The following is a 27,174-nucleotide window of genomic DNA, read 5'->3' on the forward strand; positions in this document are numbered from 1 at the left end:
TCATTTCTTTCCCGTATCTTGTCTTTCTCTCTCTTGCCCTCTGCTTCTCTCATTTTCTATCTCATCCTGCTGTGAATGCTTTCTCAACTCTTGTACTTATCTCTCCTTGTTTCTCCCCCCTCTCTCCCTTTTTCTCTCTGTCTCTCTCTCGCTCTCTCTTTAAAGGGGTGGGGAATGTTCTTGTGAAGAGAGCAGGTGCAGTGCCTCCTCTCTCTCTCTTTCTCTCTCTCTCTGTCTCTCTCTTTCCTGGCATCAGCAGTAGGGGAGAGTAGAAGGCTGTCTGTGTATGTGTCTGGCTGCAGTGTCGTAGGCTTGAGCCACGTTAAAATCCCACAGGAGATTAGAGCGGGAACACACGCTAGTCCGGACTCTTTAGAAATGGCATCCCTAGGAGAGAGCAACAGACAGGCAAAACAAATACAACAGTAATGAGGAAAGGATGAATGTTGTCTCATGGAAAACCTGCGCACTGTCTTTTTTTTAACCCTTCTCGTTTCCTCTTTCCGTCCGTCTTCGACAGGCACACTCCTCCCTCCCTCGCTCCCTCCCCTCATCGCTCTGCTCCTCTCCCTTTCTCTCTCTCTCTTTCTCATTCTCTCTTGCGCGCTCTCAGTGGAGGAATGTAGATAGAGGCTGAGCGTATGCCCACTGCTTTGCACGATATCAACGGCTTGCTGTACGGCAGTGGGACGCTCATCAGACGCTGTTCAGAATGGATTTGCACTGCTAACGGATTTGATCATCCACCGTCTCCTCCTGGACAACTCTGCACCTCCCACTGCCTCCTTTACCGGGTTTATTGCTCAGCTTGCACGTACTGGGTCCGTGCTGCAGGTCCCTTGCTCCCTTAAGGATGTTATAAATCATCAGGAGCTTTGGTCGTGGAAAAGGGGACATACTGCTTCATGGTCAACGCTTAGTCCCTCTTCCGTGAGGGAACCAGCTTTCTGGGATATGTATAGCTGACTCAGCTCTCAAATACAAGTCAGATCGAGACCTTGAAAAAGGAATTGGTGTGAATGAGAGAGCCAGAGAGGAAAAATATGAGCCAGTATTTAACTTTTACTGAACTCCATCTTTAAATATTGCAATTGATGGAGTGGCGAGATCTGAGGATAAATCTAACGGTGGTGTCATCTGCAAAAAGAGGGATTTGATAATCTGACGACAGAGAGTGCTGCTGCAACGGCTGGTGCTCGGAGACAACATGCAAATGATTTCACTCCTCCCTTTCCTTCCACCTTCTTTGCCCGGCACCTTTATTTAACATTTGTACCGTTTTGGTGATCTTGCGGAGAGCTGGAAGTCGTCTGGACGTATTGGTGGAACTGGACTAAAAGACTGTCCTTTTGCTGGATTCTGCAACCGCTGAGATTTCTACCTCCGGAATTCTATTGGGTGTATGCGCTTGTCTGTTTGTGAGTGTGTGTATGTGTATTAGTTTGTGGCAGTGTGTGGATGTGATTTGTCTGCCTTGATGTGTTCATAATTTTTTCTGTGTTCTTGCAGTTGTCTTTTACTTTCCGTTTTTATTTTTTTCCAATGTCTGGCATTTCTGGCCGGCATTCGTCCTGTGCTGTCCATGTCTGCCGAGCATCCGGCCTTGGGGTTAACCCTTAGTGTGCCACAGGCGAGATGAGTGACAGCTCGGGAGCAGTGAACAACTCGGGGGCTATGGTACTGGAGGAGCCCGATGGGAGAGGTGGCTCCGGTGGACGTGAACAAGCCCAGGCCCCTGTGCGTGGTGGCATTTTAAGGTGTGGGAGCTGTGCCCTTTGGCCCCGCCAACAGACCTGGCTCTGTGTGGTTCCGCTTCTCATTGGCTTCATAGGCCTGGGGCTCAGTCTGATGCTGCTGAAATGGATCGTAGTGGGTTCTGTGCGGGACTACGTGCCCACAGACTTGGTGGACGCCAAGGGTATTGGCCAGGACCCCATCTTTCTGTCCAAGCCTAGCACTTTTCCTAAGGGATCTGACACCACAACCACTACAACCACTATTGGTGAGGTCAGCTCGGTCACCCCCACCGTCACCACAGTGGTGCGGAGCAGGACTCGAACGGGAACTCCTCCAAACATTCCCCCTAGAGGCAGTGGGGCATCCGGCAGTCAGGTGACACAGAAGAGCCCCTCTACGCGCTTTGTCACACGTAACCCCACCTTTACGACCACCGTGGCCTCTACCACCACGTCTACTGTCCATACGTCCACATCCAGCCCCTCTCCCTCCAACCCAGCGGTCTTAAACGACTCCACCCAAATGTGGACCAGAGAGCAGTCATCCGAGAGGCATGTAACCACGCCTGGTCGTACGCATGTCAGCCGCAAGACACGTAAGTTTGATACTTTATGATCAGTTCTTGCTGGTTTTGCAATGGCAAGAGCTGCAGTTCTGCTGCTGTTGCTGAGTGTTGGTGATCAGACAGTCTTTGTTGACTTCCTTTGTAGATTGCAGTTTTGCATGGTACTGTTAGCACATGTATACTGTGTTAATGACATCCCAGAAGCGAAGCATGACAGACTCGTGGCCGGGTGCACTCCCGTCTATCATGTTGCCAGGGAGCGGCAGAAACACTAATGACAAGTAGCGACTCTGACCACTCCCTGTGTTTCAAAATGTGATATAGTGAATCAAGAAATATGAAGAGAATTTCATGGGTATAATAGTATAAAAAAAGGGGGGTTTCTTATTTTATCGTTTTTCACTGGCTGTAGCACATGAAATGCTTGTATCGGAATGTCAGTTACTGTAGGGAACAACAGAATATGTTTTCTTAAGCTCTGCATTTGCTGATTCTCTCTTTATTTTGGGTTACTGGAAGAGCTGTGAGTGATGGGTCTAATGATGGAGCTATACTTTGCTTAAATTTAAACCACACATTTTGTTGTTCATTTGAAAATACAGAAGCCTCTAAAAATAAGAAAACTGTATTGTGCGCTAATGTTACATCTCAGTGTAATATCAGTGACATTTTAATTGTATATGAATGCAGAAATTGATTAATGCGTCATCATGCCTGATTGCTCACACCTGCTCATAGTATTACCTGACACCACAATGTGCTGTCCATATGTGACTGTGCTGTGGGATTATAGTGGCTAAACTGTAGTCCTCAGAATGTCCAGAGATGCATTCACAATTAATGATCACATTCTTTTGCATGCAGTGGACAGCCTGTTCACACTGACATTTAGGTAGTTTGGTGTTACATCTGAATACTTGTCAAAAGGATTACAATGACGCGTTGTATTAGGATTTTTTGTTTTAGTGCTGTGAATGTCATAATATAATTTGAAGACCTCTTTCTTTGAATTCAGACGATAATATTGAATCATAGTTTTGGGTAGAAAGAGGCTGTCATGCCTCACCACTCTATGAGATTACTTCACTCTCTATGCTTAATCCAGATTAATTTACCTTCATTCATGAAAGCTGCCTGTTGCAACTACTGCTAGTCTTTAGAAAATTTACATTGTAGTTATGTTGGAGAAGCTGCTCTGTATTTTCAAGTGTGGGTTTTTCATGAGAAATTTTAATTTAAAGAGTATTAACAACAAATTTAACATATCTTGTTGACCCTCGTTTTTACAAGCATAAAGAGAGCACTCGTGCATATTGCTTTCCTCTGTTTATAATAATGTAGACCCCCCCTCTATTTGCAGTAATCAAAAAGGTCCTGTGAATTTTATGAGGTTTCATAAGTCTTTGAACAAGTCCTTATCGTATACTTTGGTTGTGCAGTAATTCATTACTATTTCAATTGTCTGACAGGGGATATCTTAATCCTTTGTTTCCCCTAGCAACACTTGCTTACCTTTATCAATAGCACAGAGAAAAAGATAATTAAAGCATTTGTGATCCAAATGCATTTGAGAGCTCACAGCTGGGGCTCATCTTAAAACTCATTACTGCTCGCCATATTTGATAATACAGCTAGAAACAGATATTTCAGTGAAGACTTTCCAAATAAAGACACCATTTTGTTTTCCTAGAATAATTGTCCACAAGATTGGCTATGGTGAATTGAGTGGCCTGTAATATTGTTTTCCCTTCATGGACTTCTGTTAGTTATGTTTGGTTGAGAACTTTTGATGCTGCTGCCATGGATGGATCTGTTAGCAGCTCATATAATAAGCAAAGGTAGTTAGAGATTAATGCACATTTGCAATGAGTGCTGGTGGTACTTTACGATGAACTTACCATATAAAAGCCATATCTCAATGTGATCGATTATGAAGTTGCCGAATCAATTGTAGCATTAAATGAAAACAGCTTTGGTTGAAACTGGCTGACACGATTCCTGGTTCCAGCTGACTGCCATTTAATGACCATTGATTCTTCCTTTGTTTTGTAACATCAGGCTGATTGAGAGGATTAGTTCATGTCATCTACCACACTGTATTGGGCATTTACTACACTGTCCCACTGTTTGCTCTCAAAATCATTTGATGCTTCTGACATTAAATCATTGCGTTGTTAAATGACCAAATATCATTTTGAATTTATGTTTGAGGATGAGGTGATTTACTTGCCTCGTCTGTCAACTTCCTGTTTTAATAGAAAGCCATAAAAGTGCTCCCTTCCAGTACCATTAGAGGTTAATTTCACTGAGACAAATTTAAAAAAAAAAAAATGTCACTTTGATTTATCTTTTTAAGATATCCTAAAGGAGGGATGAAGCTTTAAATATTAATGCTTAGAAAGGGAAACATGTTCAATATGTAGAAGAGCATGTGAATAATTGACAAGGGTGTGCTGGAAAAATTATCAGGCGAAGGGATGAGAAATTTGCAGGGTTTTATAAATAGAGGTGGAGTAGAGGATGATAAAAAAGCAGTGGTAACTGGATTCAGTGTGTTAATGTGTAGAACATACCAGAACTGGAATCTATGGAGGAGGACATGTTCCTTCTAGTCAAAACTTAACATGACTACTGTTTCCCCCTGCTCACCCTTATATCATTCCTGCATGACTTCTGTGGAACACAAAAACCCTGCACTAAACCCTATACACTAAATCAAATGTGATATAAAAATGCATTTTCTGAAGCAATCATGGCATTTTGTCTTGCTTCTACAGGTTGATGAGGTCTTTTTGAGTATCATAATTGTATTTCAATGGGATTTGTTGTGTTTGCAAGGGCACTTTGCATCTCATGTGCAAAGATGTACCAGGTGAGCCCAAGCACGTTACTAGTTACAAATTACATTAGAAAAGCCACATTTGTTGGTGTTTTACTGCCACTAATGTTCATTTCAGCTGGAAACTGCAGTCAATTATATGTTTTGTATCATTTTTGGACATTTGCAGAATGTAGGTAAGATACATTATTCCAATGAGCCAATGTTGATAGTAAACATTCTTCAAAATATCTCCATATGTCATTCCAAAATGTATGACTTTCTTTCATCTGTGGAACACAAGATTAATTGATGACAATTTTCATTTTTCAGTAAACTATCCATTTATGTTGGTCACTGCTCATTGATGTTAATCAATAATCAAGTAAATGTCTATAAAGCTAATCTACTGTATGGTTATAGTGCTATAAATCAATCAATGTCTTAGTCTGTATAACGGCCTTCTATTTTTCAAGCTTGCAATGTAACCAGCCTTATTTCTTACAATGATTAAGAGTCTTAATGTTCTTGATTCTACGAAAATGAATGCCATTAACAGCCATGTGACCACTTTATGCTTTAGTTTTTTTTTCCTTTTTGCAGTTTTAAGTTGAAATTAGCATTAAAAATGTTGACAGCTGACATTTTTGAATGAGGGATGACTTTTAGAAAATAACATTAGCGATTATAAACTCCTGAAGGCCTGGCAGGATATTTGCGAAGTGCTGAACTCAGGTTCAAATGCAAATCATTTTTCCTTTTTCTATTTAGTTAGGAGTGCAATATTCTTGAATTGTGGGCTGATTAGTACTTTTTTGATATCCCTCAATCCCAGCCCCTTGTTTCTGGAGGTAACAAATACGTCTCACAGGAGAACGACTTAAATCGTTGGCGATAAAAGATGCATGGGATGTTTATAAGAAAACAATAAGCTGTTCATCAGCTATGCTGGAGGCAAATGTTAAAGGAGGAAGCTTTGTCTTCATTACCACAGGTTTAGTTTCTGTCACAGGGATTGGGCGTCTAGATCAGTCATATAGAGTATCATTATAAGCACTGTTTGGAAATAGATCTTTCATTGATTCCATGAAGATAGAGATACTTGTTTATGACATTGAATTCACAAAGCTCTCAATTAACTAATAGCAGCATTAAGTCTTAATGGTGCTTTCTGACACAGACTAATGCTTTTTTTGTGTGTGCATGCTTCACATTGCAACAGTACTTACTCTTCTGTACTCATCATCGTAATCAGTTTAAAATACTAATATTATGCATGCTGTGAAAACAAGTATATCTGTCATAATTTTGCTTGTCAACTAATTCCATCTTGCATTAAAGATGTTTAGATTTTTTTTTTTTTTTTAACTTGGGGAAGAAAAAAGACAAAATACTTTTTTAGTGTAGCATTAATTATGCATGATGTCATTAGCTTTATTCACTGCTTTTTATTTCTCCTACTTCCCTTTCATTTCTTTTCTTTCCTTTTCTCTCATGGTATCCTATGCTTTTTGCAAGCTTACTTCAAACTCTTTAATATCTGTGGACAAACAAATATCAAGTTGCTTTGGCGGGTTGCCTTGGTCACTTGATGGTGTTCAGGCTTTTCAGTCTAATACCACAAAGAGCTGACCGGCATGACAAATGAGGACCACAACCCTCAACAAACCATTGTACTGAATCTCAGCCAATCAGAGATCAGGGACAATGTTTTCTCTCAGCCCAAAATTACAAGCCAGTATAAAGGAACACAGCCCCACTATCAATCCTGCTTATTACTGTTGCAGCTTTAAGCCAGTTGAATATCCCAGCCAACACAATAGAATGCTGTAGAAAAACCTGCCTACCATACAACCACAAAACCACAATAGTATCACAAAACAGTATACACAATATATACATTACTGTTTTTTCATTGGTTTAAACGGGACCTATTATGCCCCATTTTACAAGATGTAAAATAAGTGTGTGATGTCCCCAGAGTGTGTATGTGAAGTTTTAGCTCAAAATACCCCACAGATATTTTTTATAGCATGTTAAAATTGCCACCTTTTTTGGGGGTGAGCAAAAATGCGCCATTTCAGTGTGTGCCCTTTAAATGCAAATGAGCTGCTGCGCTCGGCCTAAGAGGGTGGAGTTTCAAGAGCTCATTCTCCGGTGTCAGGAGTCAGTCAGGACACACTATAATGTCAGAAACTGCGAATATATGCTGCATGGAGATATAGGTATAGTTTAGTTTAAATACGGTTATAACTTATATTGTCTTGTTTTTATCCACTATATTAGTACAAGCCTGTTTACAGATGAGTTTTATAACGTTTATTTTTCTTCACACAAAATATGAAGCGTCTACTTTCACTTTAGAAAATCACTGTAAGAGCTTAATAAAACACAGTGCAAGTGTGCATTAAAATATTATCCATAAACTCTCTCTCTCCCTTGCATTATCATCAACATACACAGCGAAGTACACAGAAACACTCGTTACAACTAACAGTAAACAAATATATAAAGACCGTATGCCTTTTTGGATGGTGCTTAATAAACTGGTAAATTTTATATCCCTAAAATCAACTCAGATGAACTGTAATAAAGTGCTCTCACCTTTATTACTGTCAGTATCACTTTGGAGACTGTAAGCTGGATCATGAACAGTTTGTACTGATCTATCCTTGAGTAACAAATTTTTAGCACAACCTCTGTTTTGTATTGTCCCTTTGTATTGACATTCGTTCACAAAGCAGTCCGGTGTGAAATGATTTGCACAGACATAAACAAATTTCAATAGAATTGAGGGAGCATTTTCTTTGAAAACAAAATTAATCCACCTCGTCTTCAGCGGCTCAGATTTCGGGAGTAAATGGAGAAAGCTATGTGGATTAATCCATCCAGCTACAGAACACCTAAAATGCTTGGGAGACGTTCTCGTCAGTGCAGCAATGGCGGACTGTGTACAACTCACTGCGAATTTGCTCAGGGCGGGTCTATGTTAAAACGGCAGTGTCTGTCAACATTCATGGGCGGGGCCTGTGGCTAATGTGATGTCACATTGCCAGGAACCTGCAAACGGCTTGTTCAGAGACACTGCTTATGATTTATGGGGATTAAAAAAAGGAGTGGTTGGATTTTTATCATTATAGGGTGGTTGTGTACACACACTGCCAACACACATTTATGTCCAAACACCATGCAAAAGTGAATTTTGCCTAATAGGTCCCCTTTAAATAGAGACAAAAAGAGACAAAAAAAAAAAAAAAAAACCTTTGTGCATCAAAACCACTCTTTTCATGTAAAAAAAAAAAAAAAAAATTGTGACAGCTAAAGGGAACAGTTTTGATGAGCCAAAGATGTTAGTCATTGAGAAACATGTAATTTAAGCCACAGAATAAACTTAGTATAATGAACAAATATGAATATGAATACTATGAATAATGTCAATCAAATATGAATAATGAAAAAAGCATTTCCAGCACATTTGAGGGTCAGTAATTAATGACATATTTCTTTAGATTATTAAAAAGTTCTTCACACACACACACACATATATATATATATATATATATATATATATATATATATATATATATATATATATATATATATATATATATATATATATATATATATATATATACAATTGTTCACTGAAATGTTCTTTGGGGAACTCAAATTGATTTTTCTTTGGCATATCTATGAAAACCCCCTTTTGGAGCTTTTATTATATTGGACATAGGAAGGAGACTCTAATACCTGACCAATAAACACTGAATCTGACTCTGTTAACATATATTGGCAAATATCTGTAATAATTCATTCAAACCATCATTATCTTTACAAATTAAATAGCTCTTGGGATTAGCTTGACCTTAAAAGAAGGTAATTTACACAGTTAACAAGCCTTTTCTTCTGCAGTGATATATAGAATAATTCCTCTGCATGTCCATTTCAGTCATTTGCTATATATGTTTGTGTGTGTTTGTGGCTGGTTTGCATTGTCCCCATTCAGTGCTACCTAAAAGATAAAAGAGTGCATCACACTTCCAGAGTCTGTTATGAGATATTGATTCACATGTGATTGTCTACGAGACTTGTGCCTCTCAGCACTTTGACTGGGATCAGTTTTAGTGTCACAGGACTGATTGCTTATGCACAGCACTTTCCTCTGTTCCTGGGTTTGATTTGAGCAGCCACACTGCCCTGTCCTTTGCAAGTGCACTAAATGTCACAAACAATTTCATAATAATTCAGTTTCATCCCTGAATTTGGTAGAAAAGCAGCATGAAATTGCATAGGCTTTGTTTTAGGCATTTTCATATCAAAACGTTCTCCATCCACATTATGTTTTCAAGACTTTTCCAAAAGTTGCTCGTCCACATTGAAAATTCGAAAAACGCTTAAATAATCTGAGCATGTTGAAAAGATAATAAAAGTTCACATAGATAATACTGAGAGACCAGACATAATAAAGTTTTCATGCTATCATTTTACTAGTAAAATATCCCACCACTTATCGGTGTGTTGTTGACTCTCAAAATCATTATTCCATTTCCCTCATGTCATCTTTGCAGGAATGTAATATGAAGATTGTACAAAGTAACATTTATTTTTAACAACTATGAAAATAACCAGATAACCATAGACATCTATGGGTACAATATGTGTCACATAACTAAACATGCATCATCATTTTTGAATGCCTCTGTTCAAAATACAATGCGATAATGGCATTTTCAAATATCCACTTGGGAGAGCGTCTTCAAAAAGCTCAGTTTTCGCAGGACAAAAACGCAGTCTCCATTTAGACGGAAGAGAACATAAAGAAAAAGATGCATTTTTAAATCTGGATTAATGAAGACATAGCCTTAGGATGTTTTCTCACCATCTCTATTTTGAGTCTCTATTTTCCTCTTTTTCAATGAAGTAGTCATGTCACCATTCTTACTTGGAATATCTCAACGCCTGTTGTACATGATTTGCCCTCCCACACTAGTCTGACAGATGTAGTTTGACTAAATCTGTCAGAGATTTAGATTCTCCCATTCTAGTTTGACTAAACAAGAATAAAAACTCTGCGATTTTTTTTTTATTTTTTTTTAGAGCTGTCTGAATGGTGCAGCTGCAGTAGGGGTAAGTCTTTCTCTTAGCCCTGAGGGAACGATCCTACAGCCATGACATGATCCCTTATGCCTGAACTCATTTAGGCTGCTTAGAGCGCTCTCTTTTTGCTTACCCTCCCTCTCTCCCTTTTTATCTCTCCTCCAAAATGCTGGTTGGTGGCTAATGTGCTCCATGTGCTCTCCATTTAGGCCTCTCTCCCTCACTTTTTCTCTTTTGCCTTCTCCTTATTCTTTTGTGGTTATCTAGGCAGATCTGTCACAGGGACACTGCACCTCAGGACATGGCTTCACACACCGTGACAGCATCCAGCCAACACACTCTCAGCTCAGATGGCAGATTAAAGACATGCACTCACAAACACACACACACATTTTGATGTCTTACCGAGGTTGATGAATGGTGGAAATGGAGCGAGTGTTTTGCACGGCTGTGTGGTCAGAGCTCCCTCGGTGAGTGTCCGAGTATGTACGGGGGGCGGTCAGCACGGATGCGGACCGTTAGAGGCCATATGTGTCATCTTCCCACTCAGATCTGGCTGGCATCAGCAGGGGTGAACGCGTCAGCACTAGTGCTGCCGTTCTCCCGTTTCAGCCACCTGTCAAACGTTTACTGGTAGTTTCCCACCGAGCCTCATTCCTCTGACCCCTAACATACTGTAGATGAGAGTCAGAATCAGAAATGACTGCTGTGGTGATAAGACTGCGCATTCACGCATGTGTGTTGTGTTGACGCGAGAGCAGATATTGTTTCGTGAACGCGAGTTGGAGATTAAAATTTTGTAAATAAAGCGGTAAATTATGTTGTTTTTTTTGCGCAAACAAAGCACTCATGTCACTTCATAAAATTGAGGTTAAACCACTGAAGTCACATGGATTACTGTCTTTACTACTTTCTGGGGCTCGAAAGTGGTAGTTGCGCAGTCTGTCAATGGAGGGACAGAAAGCTCTCAAATTTCATTAGAGGGGTGGTTGATTATGATTTCACTTTTTTAACTTTAATTAGTATGTAATGTTGCTGTTAGAGCATAAATAACATCTGCAAAATCACAATGCTCAAAGAATTCTCTGTTTAAAGACTACATCAAACGGCTGGCAGGGACTCCAACAAGCTTCTTCCCGGGTTGGTGACATCACTAACCCTAAAATGTACATAAACCCCGCCCCCCGAGAACACGCGACAAAGGGGGTGAGGACATGTTATTGCAACACAATATGTAACAAAAATTCAATAGCATGCCATAAAAGCAGGATGACAACATAAGTTATAATAGAGTGACCATATGCGCCATTCTTCCAGGACGCGGCCTGTCCAGGATTTCTAAGTTGCATAAAATGTCCCAGTTTTGGTTTTGTTTTCATATTTGCAGAAGGTAACGATTGAAAAATAATTTGACCAATAGCATGCATTATACCTAATCAACCGATCGTGGCTTGCAAGAAGGCTGGATCTACAGAGAACGGTCAAAACATTGCAAATACGACAACATTTTAATGCATTGCATGAAGACTGTCAATAAGAACAGTGGCTTGCACAGACCTCCGTGTAGAAATCGCGTTCCTAAAGCGCGTTCCGGGGGCTCATCGATATGACCACTTTCACAATTAAAGAGGCAAGGGCTCAAGCCATTTTAGGCAATTTAGAAATCCTGGACAGGACGCGTCCTGGGAGAATGGCACATATGGTCACCGTAAGTTATAACCATAATTAAACCAAAATATACCTGTTCTTTCTTCATGCAGCATATATTCTCTGGCTCTGTAAGCATCTTACAACAGTTCCCACATGAGCAATTTATAGATTATCATAACAGAAGCGTCCTGTTGCATTTAAAATGTTGTCACTTCTTGAGTCTCTCCATCATTGTCTGACTTCGGTTTGAACATAAAAGGCTGAACAGTTTCTGACATTTTCAGTGAGTCTGCGGCGCTGCTAACACTAAGTGCTAACGCAAGCTCTTGAAACTCCACCCTCTTCTTGAGAACAGCAGCTCATTTGCATTTAAAGGGACACACACGAAAATGGAGTGTTTTTGCTCACCCTCAAAAAGTGACAAATTTAACATCCTATAAAAAATTATCTGTGGGTTATTTTGAGGTAAAACATCACATACACACTCTGGGGACATCAGAGACTTATATCTTGTAAAAGTGGCATTATATGACCCCTTTAAAAAGATCTTAATTTGCGTTCGGAAGATGAACAAATGTCTTACGGGTTTGGAATGACATAAGGTCGAATAATTAATGACTGAATTGTCATTTTTGGGTGAGCTGGAAGTTTTTTTTTTATCATTTTGTGTAATTTTAAACATGTTTATAGATCTTGAATTATACAGTTTTATTGAATTTTACAAACAGTGCAAAAAAAAGTTTTTATTTTTTTATTTTTTAGGAAAGATTTGAAAATGAATTGAAAATTACTTCACAATATATTCTATGAAAAAAATCATTAGTGTTTTTTTTTGTTTTTATGTTTTTAATTATCTCATAAATGTATCTGTTTTTAATGATGGTTAGAGATTCCGCAGAACTTGAGCTTCTCAATTCTGTACCCACAGGTTCCGTGTTGGCCTGGAAATGAACGCTGATGAAATGGTGCCATTGACTGGAAAATGTTCTTAGTGCCATGAGCTCTCTTTAACTGACCTTGTCCGATTTCTTTAGTGGAATACTTTAGGGATCATCAGCCTAACAGTAATACCGTATTATAAAACCATAAAACTAGATCCCACTGTCTCACTACATTAGCACAAAGTAGGCCTGTCCACCCACTCTGTTGCTTTCTTATAGTGACGGGTGAATAGTTTGCCTACGATGAGCCCCATAAGATTTCCTCAATGCCCCATACGATCTCCTCTCTCTCTCCATGTAGGACACCGTTTTAAATTATGCATGTCATATTCTACAGCTTTAAGCTCAGACACATTTTTTTTCTATAGGCATTGTAAATAATTAATAGTGCAACCACAGAAAGTAACATCATTCTATCTGTCATTCAAGCCCTATGCAGCTGCTCTTTCACTTACCAATTGCTAACATGAAGAGGACAGCAAAGAGGGGTAATGATAGCAGTGTCATGTTAAGGATGAAATGCACTTTCAGCTCAATTTCTGCTTCATTTAGAATAATCAGAAATTCACAGTATCATCAGTGAAAGCTTGTGCTTAGGCAGGACTCCTCAGATCTGACACAAAATGGAGGCAGTGCAGATGAAATGATTGACAGTAGTCGAGAAACCTTGAGAGAGTCACTGGTTTAGAATGGAGTTCATTTGCGTCTGACTTGCTGTCATTTCCCGAGGAGCAGAGGTGGTGATAGATCGAAATGACTGTGTTTGCCTTTGTGTTAGATGAGAAATTCAGTGGTGTGACAGACTGACATGTCAAGATTCAGTGCAGAGATCTGAAGAGTTTCTGTGTGAATGATCAAAGTTTAGATAAGACCTTAGTAATAGGGTGAAAAGAGTACATTTCTGATCATTTGCCATTTCTGTTGTTTTAAAATGTTATGCCACATGGCTTAGCCTTTTACACAATATTTTTTTAACTAGCAAGTGTCATACTTTACCTGTATTTGCCAAAAGATATAAAAATCATACTCTACAGGACAGGGATGCATTTTAAACAACAGGGTGCCTCAGCAAGACAGCGAATAGTACATTAATAACAGAAAATGCACTGTTTTATAGCTTACCATTCTTGGAAGGGTTGTCTTTTGCTCTTTCTTCACAGGAAAGCAGTTCAGTACATTTTTGGAAGTTGGATCAGTGGTGTATTCACTGTCTGAAATCAAACAGTGATGGCGCTCTTGGAAAAGGAGCATTTATGTGTCTGGTATCTATCTCAGTGACAGCGAGGAGACCTGGGACATTTTGCTGAAGCGAGAGAGAGAGAGTGATAGAAATAAATATGAAGAGAGAGAGTTATTACAGATTACAGACTTAATCTTTTATTTATGGAGACAAATTCCAGCAAGCTGCGCAGTGAGCTCTTATGGCACATGCCAATGTGCAGGCGTCTGATGAGGACCAGCACCCACCCGACTGGAGATAGATGCTGTCTCACTCCATTTTTCATTCTGAGACAAGACCCAGATTTTGAAATATCTCTCTTTCACTGCTTTTTCTGTATCTTATCAATTCTATAATGCATTTTTTTTTTTTAAACCTACATGTCCTGTTTAGAGTCCCAATGCCGTTTTAATACCTCAGCAAATGCACTATAAAATGTATGTCATAATTTATTCACCTTTCATTGTATGGGCAAAAAAAGTTGAAACATTCTTCAAAATATCCACTGATTAATTAAAATTGAAGAATATACTTAGTTTATACTTAAGTTTATACTAAGTTTATACTTAATATATCATTGTTTTAAATGTAATTTATTTTCAAGATGTTTCCTTTTGTAAAAGCATCACGTCTTTGTGTTTTGCTTTACATAGTCCAAAATGGTCCCATGATAAGTCATACGAGTCACACGAGTTACACTGTAAACCCCAACAGTATAACTAACTTATAATGGAAAGTACCTTTTACTCAAACTGTGCCAAAAAGTTTAACTAACTATTATTTTTTAGTTCATTCAACATCTATCAGAGATTTAAGTTAACACTAAATATTTTTTTTTCCACTAAAGTTTAGAGTTTAGGGAACTTGAAAAAATAGATTCAACTATGATCAAATATTTTAATGTCAATGTGACGTTATCGCTCAATGTGCACTCAGGCGCTTTCCCTCCACAAAATACCCAGATGTTCTCAGGGCAGTTGGATTCGACAGCAAGTCAATTCAAGTCCAAATACGTGCTTTTTTATTTCGATAGCTACAAAAATATGCAAGTATTCAAAGCTGTTTATAATAATGTTACAGAATGGTCTAATTATAGTTGGTATTGGCTACACTCACACTGCCCACAGGTTAGGTGATCTCACTTTATATTAAGTGGCCTTAACAACTATGTACTTACATTTAAATTAATCATTTGATACAATGCACTTATTGTGTACATACATGTTTTTACATTGTACTTATATTTTAAAATACCTGCATGTAATTACATCTGTAATTACATTTATAATTACACTGTTGACCCTTCCCTTATACCTTACTCCTGCCCTTAAACCTACCTATACCACCAAAGCTTTCCCTAACCTTACCCGTATCCCACCTCAATAGCAGCAAAAGTGTTTTGCAATTCAAAATGACCCAATAAGTACATTGTACTTATTTTTTGATGTAAACACATAGTAGTTAAGGCCACTTAATATAAAGTGGGACTGGTGAGGTTATCCGCACTGTGAACCCTAACGCTCAAAATAATTAATTGGTTTGAGTAGGACAAACTTAAATTAAACAAATCAGTTCAGTCAAATTAACTTTTATGAGTATTTAGAACTTTCTTTTTCTTTCAATTTCACAGAACTGATATATTTTAAGTAAACTGAACTGTTTCATTGTTTTGAGTTTTATGAACTTATTTCTTTTAATTTAGACAAACTTAAGTTTAACTGAAACTGGGCTGGGATTTCTATTTCCCAGCATGCTTTGCCCATGGCACTCGAAAGGGAGAGTAAATGCTAAAATTAATTGTTATATAATGTTTATTCATTTATAAAAAAAAAAAAAAAATGATTTTTTTTTTTTTTATGTGAAAGAGAATTTTACTTGCCTGACCAGATAAGTAAGTTGATTAAAATGTCAATAACAACCAAAAGGCGAGAATGTGGCGATTGATATGAAATGTATATTGGCGGTGATAGCCTATTGCGCTGTTGAGGCGCATGTAACCTCTTGAGGAGATTTCAAAACAAATGAGCTCTGCTCACACAAAAAACTCAGTTTTCATGTTGCAATAAAAATTCAGTATGTGGGGTTTTTATAGCTAGCTATTTACGACATATGATAAAGGGGGAATACCCTTTATAAAGGTTAATAAAATACCCCCAGGGTAAATAACATAAATATGCAGATTTAAATATGTCACTGCTGATAAAACACTGATGAATGTTGCTTGTTTCAGAATAAATTATATTTATAACACATAAAAAAAAAAATCCTTTTTTTTTTCTCCCAGGCAAGCTACTTTTTTACTTTGACAAGTAAATGACCAATTTAGCTGTCCAAAGGACAAGCACAAAACAAGGCTTAATGTCGAACTCTGTATTTTGTATTTATATTCTCTCCTTTAATGATAGCATCACTCTTATATTTGATACTGACAAAGGAGAAGGCACAGGCCTACAGAAAGATCTTATTGTCATCAGATGTAGCTTTGCACACTACCAGCATCTATAGAATGATTTTGATCAGCATTTTAGTGTTTATAGCAGAGGGCTCTCTCAACTTGTTATACTTTAGTTTGTCAATTGATACGATTTTGTAGTCTTCGCATAAATTATTATTATATATGATCTTTCTCTGTGTCTAAGTTCCAAATAATATTAGCTATTAGCAAAGAAAATGGTTCCATGCTACTTGTAATGATGCAAAACTGCAGCTGATTTATGATTTTCTATCTTTCTTTTGTTTAACTTCTGGTAACTTTCCTGAGCTCTTTGCACCTTTCTCACCCTCATTAGCTGCAGAGACCCTCAGGCATCAAGTTCCAAACAATTATTAACCTTTAAGGAGAGGCAGGCGCTCAGACCGAGACGCAGTGCTCGGATGTCTGAATCGAATTATTTTGGGGTTACTGAGAGGGTGATATACGGCCCTGTTTGCAGCCAGCTAGCTGCCAGTTATTGGTCTCCCTTGACAGGAGTGTGTGTGGAGTGCATTAAAACACATTAATGCACATTTCTTATCCCATATACATATAGACCATACAGAATGTCCAACATATTTTTTGTGTAACCCTCTTCAAAGTCCACTGAGAGTGTGTGTGTGTGTGTATGATGTGTCCATCACATGTGTACCTTTTATCTCAGCAGGATATTCAGGTGCAGGGTCTTGTGCACGCACAGCATTATATGATGAAAACACCTTATCTTAGTGCTTTTACAACATCAAACATGACAGCCTTTGGTCTGTGTGTGCTTTAATGTGGTATATTTCAGTGACACTTCAAAAATGTACTCTCTTCTGGGGTGTTTTATAAATATTTTCAAGTTTTCACCGTACTTCCCCAAGCGTCTTGATGGACGTTAATCCTATTGTGGCAAGATACTCGGCAAAAGCCGTCGAATGTATCCCTGCTCAGACAGCGACTGCTCAATGATGGCCTCAGTCAGAGAGATGAACCTGTCTATCACAATATACTAGACAGTCATGGATAGACAGCTTTAAGCAGGTTGTAGAAAGTTGTTTGTGTGTATCAGATATTTCGGCCTTGTATCAGCCAGCCTTGCTTTTGCAGTTTGCTCCGGTCTGTCTGCATGTGTTTGTGTGTGTGTGTGTTTGTTTTTCTTGTGATGGAGTGTACGACCAGGGGCCACGAAGTGATGGATGGTGGAAGAGGACGACAGATCTCTCAGATGGCCGGCCTTTGCCGGTAATGGTGGTGAAATGCGATACCAGGGCAGAGCAGGAAATGGGGGAATAAGCAGGCTCCAGCCTTAATGCTGACAGAATCAAATGGGCAGCGCTTTCACTGAACTCCTCCGAAGGCGTTTTCTGCAGAGTTTCCGCTGAATAGTCTAGCGCTACCTGTTGTGTAATCTATATATTTTAGCTGGCGGCAGGGCCACTCACCTTTTACCACTTTGGCTGCATGTGGATATCAGTATTTGTTTTGGATGGCCACCCCAAACACCAGCTGTTCGGTGACCCCTCCCCCTGACCTTTATCCAAGCCTGTGATTAGCTGAAGCAGAGATGTTATAAATATGTATGAGGCCAAAACCACTGTGGATTTGCATAATACCATATCTGCCTGACATTTTGCCTTGTTACATAATTGCTAAATGAGTTAAAAAAAATGGCAACAAAAATCTCCCTGTTTAGAACTACTAAATCTGAATGTAGTGAGTTTTGTGTCAATGCTGTTAGTGAAGGGCAGTGTCTGTTTATCTTGCTCTCTATGGCCACAGGTGGCCTTTGTGGGGTGGCAGATGGGAATGTGGAGTGAAAGGATAGATGAAAAAAGTTTTTCGCTGTAAATTGTTGATCTCTATACAGATGGCTGCAGTTAGTGAAAGAGAGAGACACTAGTGGCGTGTTGTGTAACTGTGTGTGTACATAAGCAAACACTTATGAAGGATTAATGAATGCATTAGTGTCTTTGCCAGACAGACAGTGAACATGCAAAACGTCCATATGCGTTTGTGTGTGTGTGTCTGTGTGTGTGTAGAGTGTAAAGCTCATCTCATGAAAACCACACTAAATGGGAGCAATAAGCTCATGAGATGAGTTGATAAGTGCTTTGAGTACCTGCAGCGTTCAGATGCCTGTGCTTGTCTGTGTGTGTGTATGTGTGTGTGTGTGTGTGTGTATGTGTGTGTGTGAAGATAAACAAGACAAATGACACAGGAGAAGCTGCCTTTACTGGAGCCTTGTAACGGTGAATGACAAAATCAATCATTATTGCTCATGTTTCATACACGTTTGGTTTGATTGAATACTCTTTACAAAACAACACCTCATCTTACAGTAGCATAATGTACATATAATTTTAAAGGCATAAGTAGGATAAAAGTTTTTCTTGATTCTAAGAGATTTATTCATTGATTATTGTGCTATAAAAACATTGTCAGAACTCAAAACTTCTCCAATAATAATAAAAGGGCAGCGTGCAAATAGCAATAGATGCTATTTAAACTAAGTGTAAATACCAGTTAGATGCTATTTACACTAAGTGAAAATAGCATATTTTCTTAGCGATAGATACTATTTACGTTAAGTGAAAATGGCAATATATTCTATTTACACTAAGTGACAATAGCAGCAATTCTTAGCAATATGTTATTTACACTAGGTGAAAATAGCGATAGATTCTATTTACACCATGTAAAAGTATCAGTTATTTGCAATAAGAGAAAATAGTAATTACATGCTATCTATACTTTATATTGGCAGATATTTACACCTCAGGATTTTTGTACATTAACAGAATGCAATAATATCATGTATATTGTGTAATTGATTATATTTATTAAAATTATTAAATGGATGCCTTATTGGGAGAATAACTTGTTCGCAGTTTATTTCCACTTTTAGAACTTTAGTGGCCCAACCAGACATTGGTGGGCAGAGCTAGTGTAAATAGGGACGCTATTTGTATTTAGTGTAGACACTCCGTAATATTCAACAATAAAAATAATTATTGATAGTAATATTTATTACAGAAATATAATTACAATTCAACATAACTGTTTATTATTTTAATATATTTTAATATTCCTGTGATGGCAAAGCTGAATTTTCAGTAGACGTTACACCAGACTTCAGTGTCAAATGATCCTTCAGAAATCATTCAATCATCATTTTATTTTTTTTCAGGATTATTTCATGAAAAGAAAGTTCAAAAGAACAGCATTTATTTGAACTAGCACTCTTTTGTAACATTATAAATGTATATAAAAAACTGACCCCAAACGTTTTAATGGATGTGTATGTGTACGTGATTTAATATAAAATTAGTTTATACCTATATACTGTATGTGTTGTTTTTGCCTGGATCATTATAGGTTTGTTATGTATATATGTACAAAGCCATTTTTTTTAATTTTTTTTTTTACTTAAATCTGCAGTCTGTAACTTTTTTTGGTTAAAAATGATCCAAAATCAATTTTTGAGCAAGTACATAACCAGCCAGTGTTCAAAACAGTGTTCAATCTAATTATCTTGTCTCGATTCACAACAGTAAGCTTATTATATTATATTATATTATATTATATTATATTATATTATATTATATTATATTATATTATATTATATTATATTATATTATATTATATTATACAGTGCTCAGTGTAAATGAGTACACCCCCTTTGAAAAGTAACATTTTAAACAATATCTCAATGAACACAAAAACAATTTCCAAAATGTTGACAAGACTAAGTTTAATATAACATCTGTTGTACTTATAACATGAAAGTAAGGTTAATAATATAACTTAGAGAACAAAATTTTCAGTTTTACTCAAATAAGGGTGATGCAAAAATGAGTACACCCCACTGAAAGTCTCTGGAACAAAGCTAAATTTTAGACTACAAATGTCTAATTTAAGAAGAATTAAACCACAGGTGAGTCTAACTATTCATTTCACAGGTGTCCAGCAGACAGTTGACTATAAAAGGGTGTTAAAACCCCTTTCCATTTCATGCTGTCAGCAATGGCACCACATGGAAGAGAAATGTCACAAGGCCTGAGAAAGAAAATAATTTCTTAACACCAGAAAAATGAAGGCTACTAGAAGAAGCTACAAAGCTTTACTTATCCGTCAGAATAGTGTAGCAAAAGTGGTACAAAAATCTAAAAAAGATGGAACTGCAGGTCATCCACGGAGGTTAACACCTCAACAGGAGCGTCTTCTGATGAAAAGGGTTGAAGAAAATCGGCATACAAGTTCACTGCAGTTATCTAAAGAAGTAGAAAGCCAAACTGGGGTGACTATTTCCTGTGACACAATACGGTGTACACTGCAGAGGAATGGCATGCAGGGGTGCTGTCCACGAAAGAAGCTTCTCCTAAAGCCCAGGCACAATAAAGCCCGCCTAGAGTTTGCCAGGGTTCATGCTGACAAAGATTGAGTCTGGAGTGATGAGACCAAGATAAATGTTTTTGGAACTGAAGGCTTGAAAACTGTATGGCGTCGTAATGGTGAGGAAAACAAAGAAAAATGCCTACAGTGAAACATGGTGGTGGCAGTGTACTTATGTGGAGCTACATGAGAGCTGCTGGTGTCGGGGAGCTGAATTTCATTGATGGCATGATGAATTCACAGATGTACTGCTCTATACTGAAGGAGAAGATGCTACCATCACTCTGTGCCCTTGGTCGTCATGTACTTTTCCAACATGGCAATGATCCTAAACACACATCTAAGGCCACTGTTGGATTTCTGAAGAAGAACAGGGTGAAAGTGATTCAGTGGCTCCTGATCTGAACCCAGTCGAACATTTATGGGGAATTCTAAAGAGACAAGTTGAGCATCACTCTCCATCCAGCATCCAGTCTCTAAAAGAGGTCATTCCTGAAGAATGGAAAAAGATAGATGTTGCAAAATGTCGCCAACTTGTTCATTCCATGCCTAGAAGACTTGGTGCTGTCATTAAAAATCATGGAGGCCATACAAAGTACTAGATTTAGTAGTTTTTGTTGTGGGGTGTACTCATTTTTGCATCACCCTAATTTGAGTAAAACTGAAAAATAAAAATTATTATCCTTACTTTCATGTTATACGTTAAACAGATGTTATATAAAACTGGTCAACATTTCAACATAAGTCTTGTCAACATTTTTTGTGTTCATTGAGATATTGTTTCAAATGTTACTCTTCAAAGGGGGTGTACTCATTTATGCTGAGCATTATAGTATGTTAAGTTATGTTATATTATATTTTATTATGTTATATGTTATATTATATTATATTATATTAATTGGCATGTTGTGAAGATCTCTGTTCTGTTATGAGATCCCGACAACACAATTTGAAATCCATCTCCAGCCCCTTACCTCCCCTCTAGTTTGTCAGCCATGAGGTAGGGGACTGTTAAATTGCATGGGTAAAAAACACTGAATGGCAGCAACTCTCTCAGGCTCAAATCATGCTTTCATGTTCAAAGCATAGCTGCATATGACTGTGTATAAACCATGGGAGACGAAACAAGGCCATTTCCGTACATGGATACATAGACACTTTGTACACCACACACTGACTCTAATGCTTCTCTGTGATTGTGTCTCTCTGCAGGGACAGCGCTGTCACAGTGTCACACTGCTTGATGATGCCATGCCCTTTCACTGCAGCTCTTTTAGTCAGATGTAATAGTTCACATCTTAAATCTTCCCAGAGTAACCGGTCTACAGTTTAAATGCTCTTGTGTAGGGTCAGCCTAGTGAATAGAGAAGAATTTGGCGGCTTTGTATGATGAGCAGCTTCATCTCTCATTTTAATAAAATTAGCATAACATGTACATGTGTATTCACACACTCGCACACACACATTTTCAAAGCCCCTCAGAGGGGCGGTATCATGTCATGCTGTCAAGTATAGAAACACATTAGCATAGATTAGTCAGTCACAAGCTCTGGGAAAATAAACAATTAAAGCTAATTAATAATTGGTGCAGCAGGTGTGAATTCATGTTTTTGTCATGATGTAATACAGGAATAAGTGTACAGATTTTGGACACTTGAGACATTATTAAAATATACAGTCAAACCAAAATTTATTCAGACACTTTGAACATTTCATTCATTAATATAGTTTATTCGCTATAGTTTAAAAAAAACAAAATGGTAATAAAATATGACAAGATCTCAGAGTTAAATTGTGTCAGAAAAAAAATAATCTTAATTATGTCAGATAAACATGGTCAGGTCAAAATGTGTGAATAATTTTTGGTTCCAAATTTTTTTATCAGTTTTACTGGTAGTCCACTGTATGAAGAATGTTTGTGTACAATATGTCACAGTTTACTTTATTTTGCTATCCTCACTTACATAAATTAAATATACTACTGCACCCACTAGTAAATATCAAAAATGTCTGAATAATTTTTGGTTTGACTGTACGAATGTCATTACATTGATTAATCTTTACATACCCAGGGACCCCCACAACAAGATTACATTTCTCTACATCTTATTATAACTTTCATTACATTAAATAACATGTGTACATGATTTTTTATGCAATACTAGTTTCCTGAGTCACAAATATACAGTAAGTTGACATGTAAATCTTTGTTCCCAGCATGCACTGAATACATAGTGATTTACTACAGCATCTGTACATTAAGTATTATTTTGATGATTGCTGACTTTAAGTATACCTTTTGTCGGTTATGCTGTCACTGTTAGTCATTTCGGTAGCACTTTATTTTACAGTATGTGTACTTTCTTGGTACATGTATAGTAATTATATTATACATACAGGTAAAATAGTGGTAAAACAAGGTACTTACCTGACATGTATGTACATGGAAACTAATAAGAAACACTGCTGTACGTTCCAATGGTACATACATGGTAACTACTTTGTACCTATAGACAAGTGTTGGGTAATAACAGGCACTTAATATAGTGTCTGTATATGGTAACTAACAGACACATTACTGTACTTACTAATGGTAAGTACATGGTAAATATTTTGTACTTATGGACAAGTGTGGGTAATAACAGGCACTTATTTATGGTATCTTGTAAGACACATTACTGTACTTACTAATTGTGTTAAAATGCTTAAGCTTATTATTACAAAGATTAAAGCGCTGGTAATTCCTATGGAATGTTAATGTACAATACACTTTATTTTACAGGTCCTATTTCCATGTACTTACTATGAACATACTAGTGAATATACCAGTTAGTTAATGCGTAATTTACACCTGGTAAGAGCATACGTAACTTTCAAAGACACAAAACGTACATTTTTATGCTAAAACGTGCAATATTGAAATATTAATGCACTAAAACATAAAAATACTTACGTTTTTAGAGCGAAAAAAATTAAAATATTTACGAATATTTCATGTCATAAAGATATATGTATAATTTCCATTTTATCGTTTTGTAGATAAATGTAATATCCCTAAACCTCATCCTGAACCAAAACATACCCATTTTATACATAATGGACAGAAACGTGTAGGAAAATGACAATTTTAGTAAAAATATAACATTAAAACGATATTTTGAGCCGCTAATCCTACACCTACCTTTAAACCTACCCATAAACATGTATTAAAAATCCGTAGGCCTACTGTTTTAAATAAAAGAATGACAGACAAACAAGCGTAATCACAACAATTTATTTATTGCGAAAATGTCATACCAAAAGTAGTTCAAATGATGATGAGTTGCAGTCGCAGTCCTCTCTGGTGGTAAATAATAGTTTTTTACAAAGCAGAATATGATGAATCCAGCTTCTGTACGTGAAGGCGAGCACTCATTCAAATGTCAATCCACTGAAACACGGCATGTTGCAATCTGTGACGAAGCAGGTGAGAGCCAATGAGCGTTCGATATCAGTGCCGTAAACCATGTCGTAACGCTTCTCGAGGGTGGCGCTACTTTCAAATTTAAATTATAACAAGCGCGAGCTTTGACTGTCTGTGACGGTCGCTGCTGCTGAGAATGAAGATGAAGATTGATGGATAAAGGGCTGAATTTGGATCTGTCCCTTACAAATATATGGATTCTAACGACATGCAGTACAGCAAACAAATAAAATGGTTGTGATTTGTGAATATATGTTGTGTTTTGATGTACGTTATCTTATGGTTGTATTGTCAGTCGCTGCATAGAAGAAAACGCCTTCTGTCTCACAGCAAACAAACTAAATATTACAAGTCACGAACAGAAATGTTATTTCATATTAAGTAAATGAGTAAACTGTATTCAAAAAATGTGACGTTATTGATATGACAATTGAATACATACAACAGTTTAAAACATTAATCCCATGATTTTATTACAGGGGAATTCATTTACATTCAAACTTTACATTACATGATTTATGTTTTTATTGCTATTAATACGTAAGTATTTTTACGTTTTAGTCCTCTAAATATGTCAGTGTTGTACGTTTTTGTGTGTATGAAAACGTAAGTAAATGAATGTGTGGTAGAACCACATTTAATGTAAAAATACACACGTATTCTCACAAGATCACGTTAATTCCTATGTAATGTTTATGTACAAAGGTTCACTTTATTTTACCGTCCTATTTCCATGTACTTAATCTGAACGTACTAGTGAATATAGTAGTTAGTTATAAGTTACACCTGGTAAGATCTGGTAATTCCTATGTAATGTTTATGTACAAGGATGCACTTTATTTTACAGTCTTTTTTCCATGTACTTATTATGAATGTACTAGTGAATATACCAGTTAGTTAATGCATAATTTACACATTTCTTAGGGTGGGGTATGAGCATGGTACAAGATTCTTGAGTACTGAATGATATACTTTTGTGGTTCAACTTGCCTAATCTTTACAGGACAATAATTCACTTAATAGGGATATTTTGATGACATACAGATCAGTAACACTATTGAACTTGGTATACTCAGTTGTCATGTGTCAAAAGCCTTGCTTAAAATGACTACTTGATAAGTATTAACACTATGAAGTGCTGTATAGTTGGTGCAGTGCATTTTGGTAAGCACATTTGTTTCACAGTAGTTATTAAGAGTCCGTTATTTGTGTAGTTACCATGTATATACCACTAGTAAGTACAGTAATGTGTCTTACTAGTTACCACACATAAGTGGCTGTTATTACCCACATTTGTCTGTAAGTACTACATAGTTACTGTGTATATACAATTAGTAAGTACAGTAATGTGTCTTACAAGTTACCATAAATAAGTGCCTGTTATTACCCACACTTGTCTGTACAAAATATTTACCATGTACATGCCATTAGTAAGTACAGTAATGTGTCTGTTAGTTACCATATACAGACACTATAAGTAAGTGCCTATTATTACCCAACAGTACAAAGTAGTTACCATGTTTGTACCACTAGAAAGTACAGCAGTGTTTCTTATTAGTATGTACAATATAATTACTATATGTACCAGGAAAGTACACGTACTGTAAAATAAAGTGCTACCGTTGAGACTTTTCTGAACAAGAAATCTGTTGTTCCCTTGACAAGAATTTATTGGATAAAAAGACATTTTGCATCTAGTGAACAAACAAATTCAAATCAACACAATAAAGCATTATTAATGAAGACTGTTATTTAGAAAAACAATTTTATTGCACCATGTTGTCTTTTTCTTGTTTTGTGTAGTAAATAAACACAATTAAAAAGTACTACATAAAAAAAAAATGACGCCAGAAGTTTGAATGGTGATCTAATGCATGATCTAATATTTAAATATATATTGTATGTTTTGTGTTTTTGCCTGTTAAATTGATCAGGTTTGTTATGTGTGTATGTACAAATCCACTGCAATGAGAAAAACTCAAAAAAACAAGATAAATGAAGTTTAATTTTCAAAGGCAAAAATATTATGTATTTTTTCACTACAATTAGAGTTATTCGTAGTAGTTTATTCTTGTTTTAAGCAAAAAAGTCTAACATTATGTTATGTTATGTTATGTTCTGTTATATTATGTTATATTATATTAATGGGCATGTAGTGAAGATCTCTATTAATTAGATGACTGGACAATTTAACTGCACCATGTTGTCCTTTTCCTTGTTTTGTGTAGTAATGCAAAAACTCAGCTGTCATCACCTAAGTCTGAGATCACATCAGCCCCCTTATAATCTGTGATTATGGATTTTTCTGTATGTTTACTGAAAACAGCATCTGCATGAAGCTACCTTACATCATTTTAGTCTGAGTCCTCCGGTTTATTACATTAAATATTACCTGTCCTTCTTGCCAATGTCAGTGGTAGTTTTACAATTTCAGTGTTAGTTATGTATTTCACTTTTACTATCCATTCTTGTGAAAACACAAAATAAAATGGAAGCAAATGCAGTCCAGTTTCTGATATACATCCACCGACAAACAGTTGATGTTTTGATTACATCAGTATAGATTAGCCCCTTCACTAACCTTATGCAGCTCTCCATAATTGTCCATCATTGCTGTGTATAAGTGGTGCTTAACTTACAAATGCAGATGAAAGAGAAAAGGAAAAACTTCTGCTACTCCCTCATCCCCAGTTATCATTGAACTCTGTTTTGCTCCCATTGGGGGCACCGCAAAACACAGACCAAAAAACCTACACGTTTTTGGCTTTTGCTTTCCTTCTTCTGTGCATATTATTTTTATTGGATAAATTTGTTTCTTTTATTTATTTCTTCTT

The 27,174-nt window shown here is 37.0% G+C and overlaps 1 protein-coding gene across 1 annotated transcript in view; it reads left to right on the forward strand.

Annotated features, from left to right (window-relative positions):
* The first annotated feature begins 1,635 nt into the window (after positions 1 to 1,635).
* Positions 1,636 to 27,174, forward strand: part of LOC137020024 (pro-neuregulin-3, membrane-bound isoform) — a 372,413-nt gene continuing 346,874 nt past the window's right edge. The window contains exon 1 of the mRNA XM_067385207.1: positions 1,636 to 2,332. Coding sequence (XP_067241308.1) covers positions 1,636 to 2,332 — 697 coding nt within the window. The remainder of the gene's footprint in view (positions 2,333 to 27,174) is intronic.

The sequence above is a fragment of the Chanodichthys erythropterus genome, chromosome 5, assembly GCF_024489055.1.
Source record: "Chanodichthys erythropterus isolate Z2021 chromosome 5, ASM2448905v1, whole genome shotgun sequence".
Classification (NCBI taxonomy): Eukaryota; Metazoa; Chordata; class Actinopteri; order Cypriniformes; family Xenocyprididae; genus Chanodichthys; species Chanodichthys erythropterus.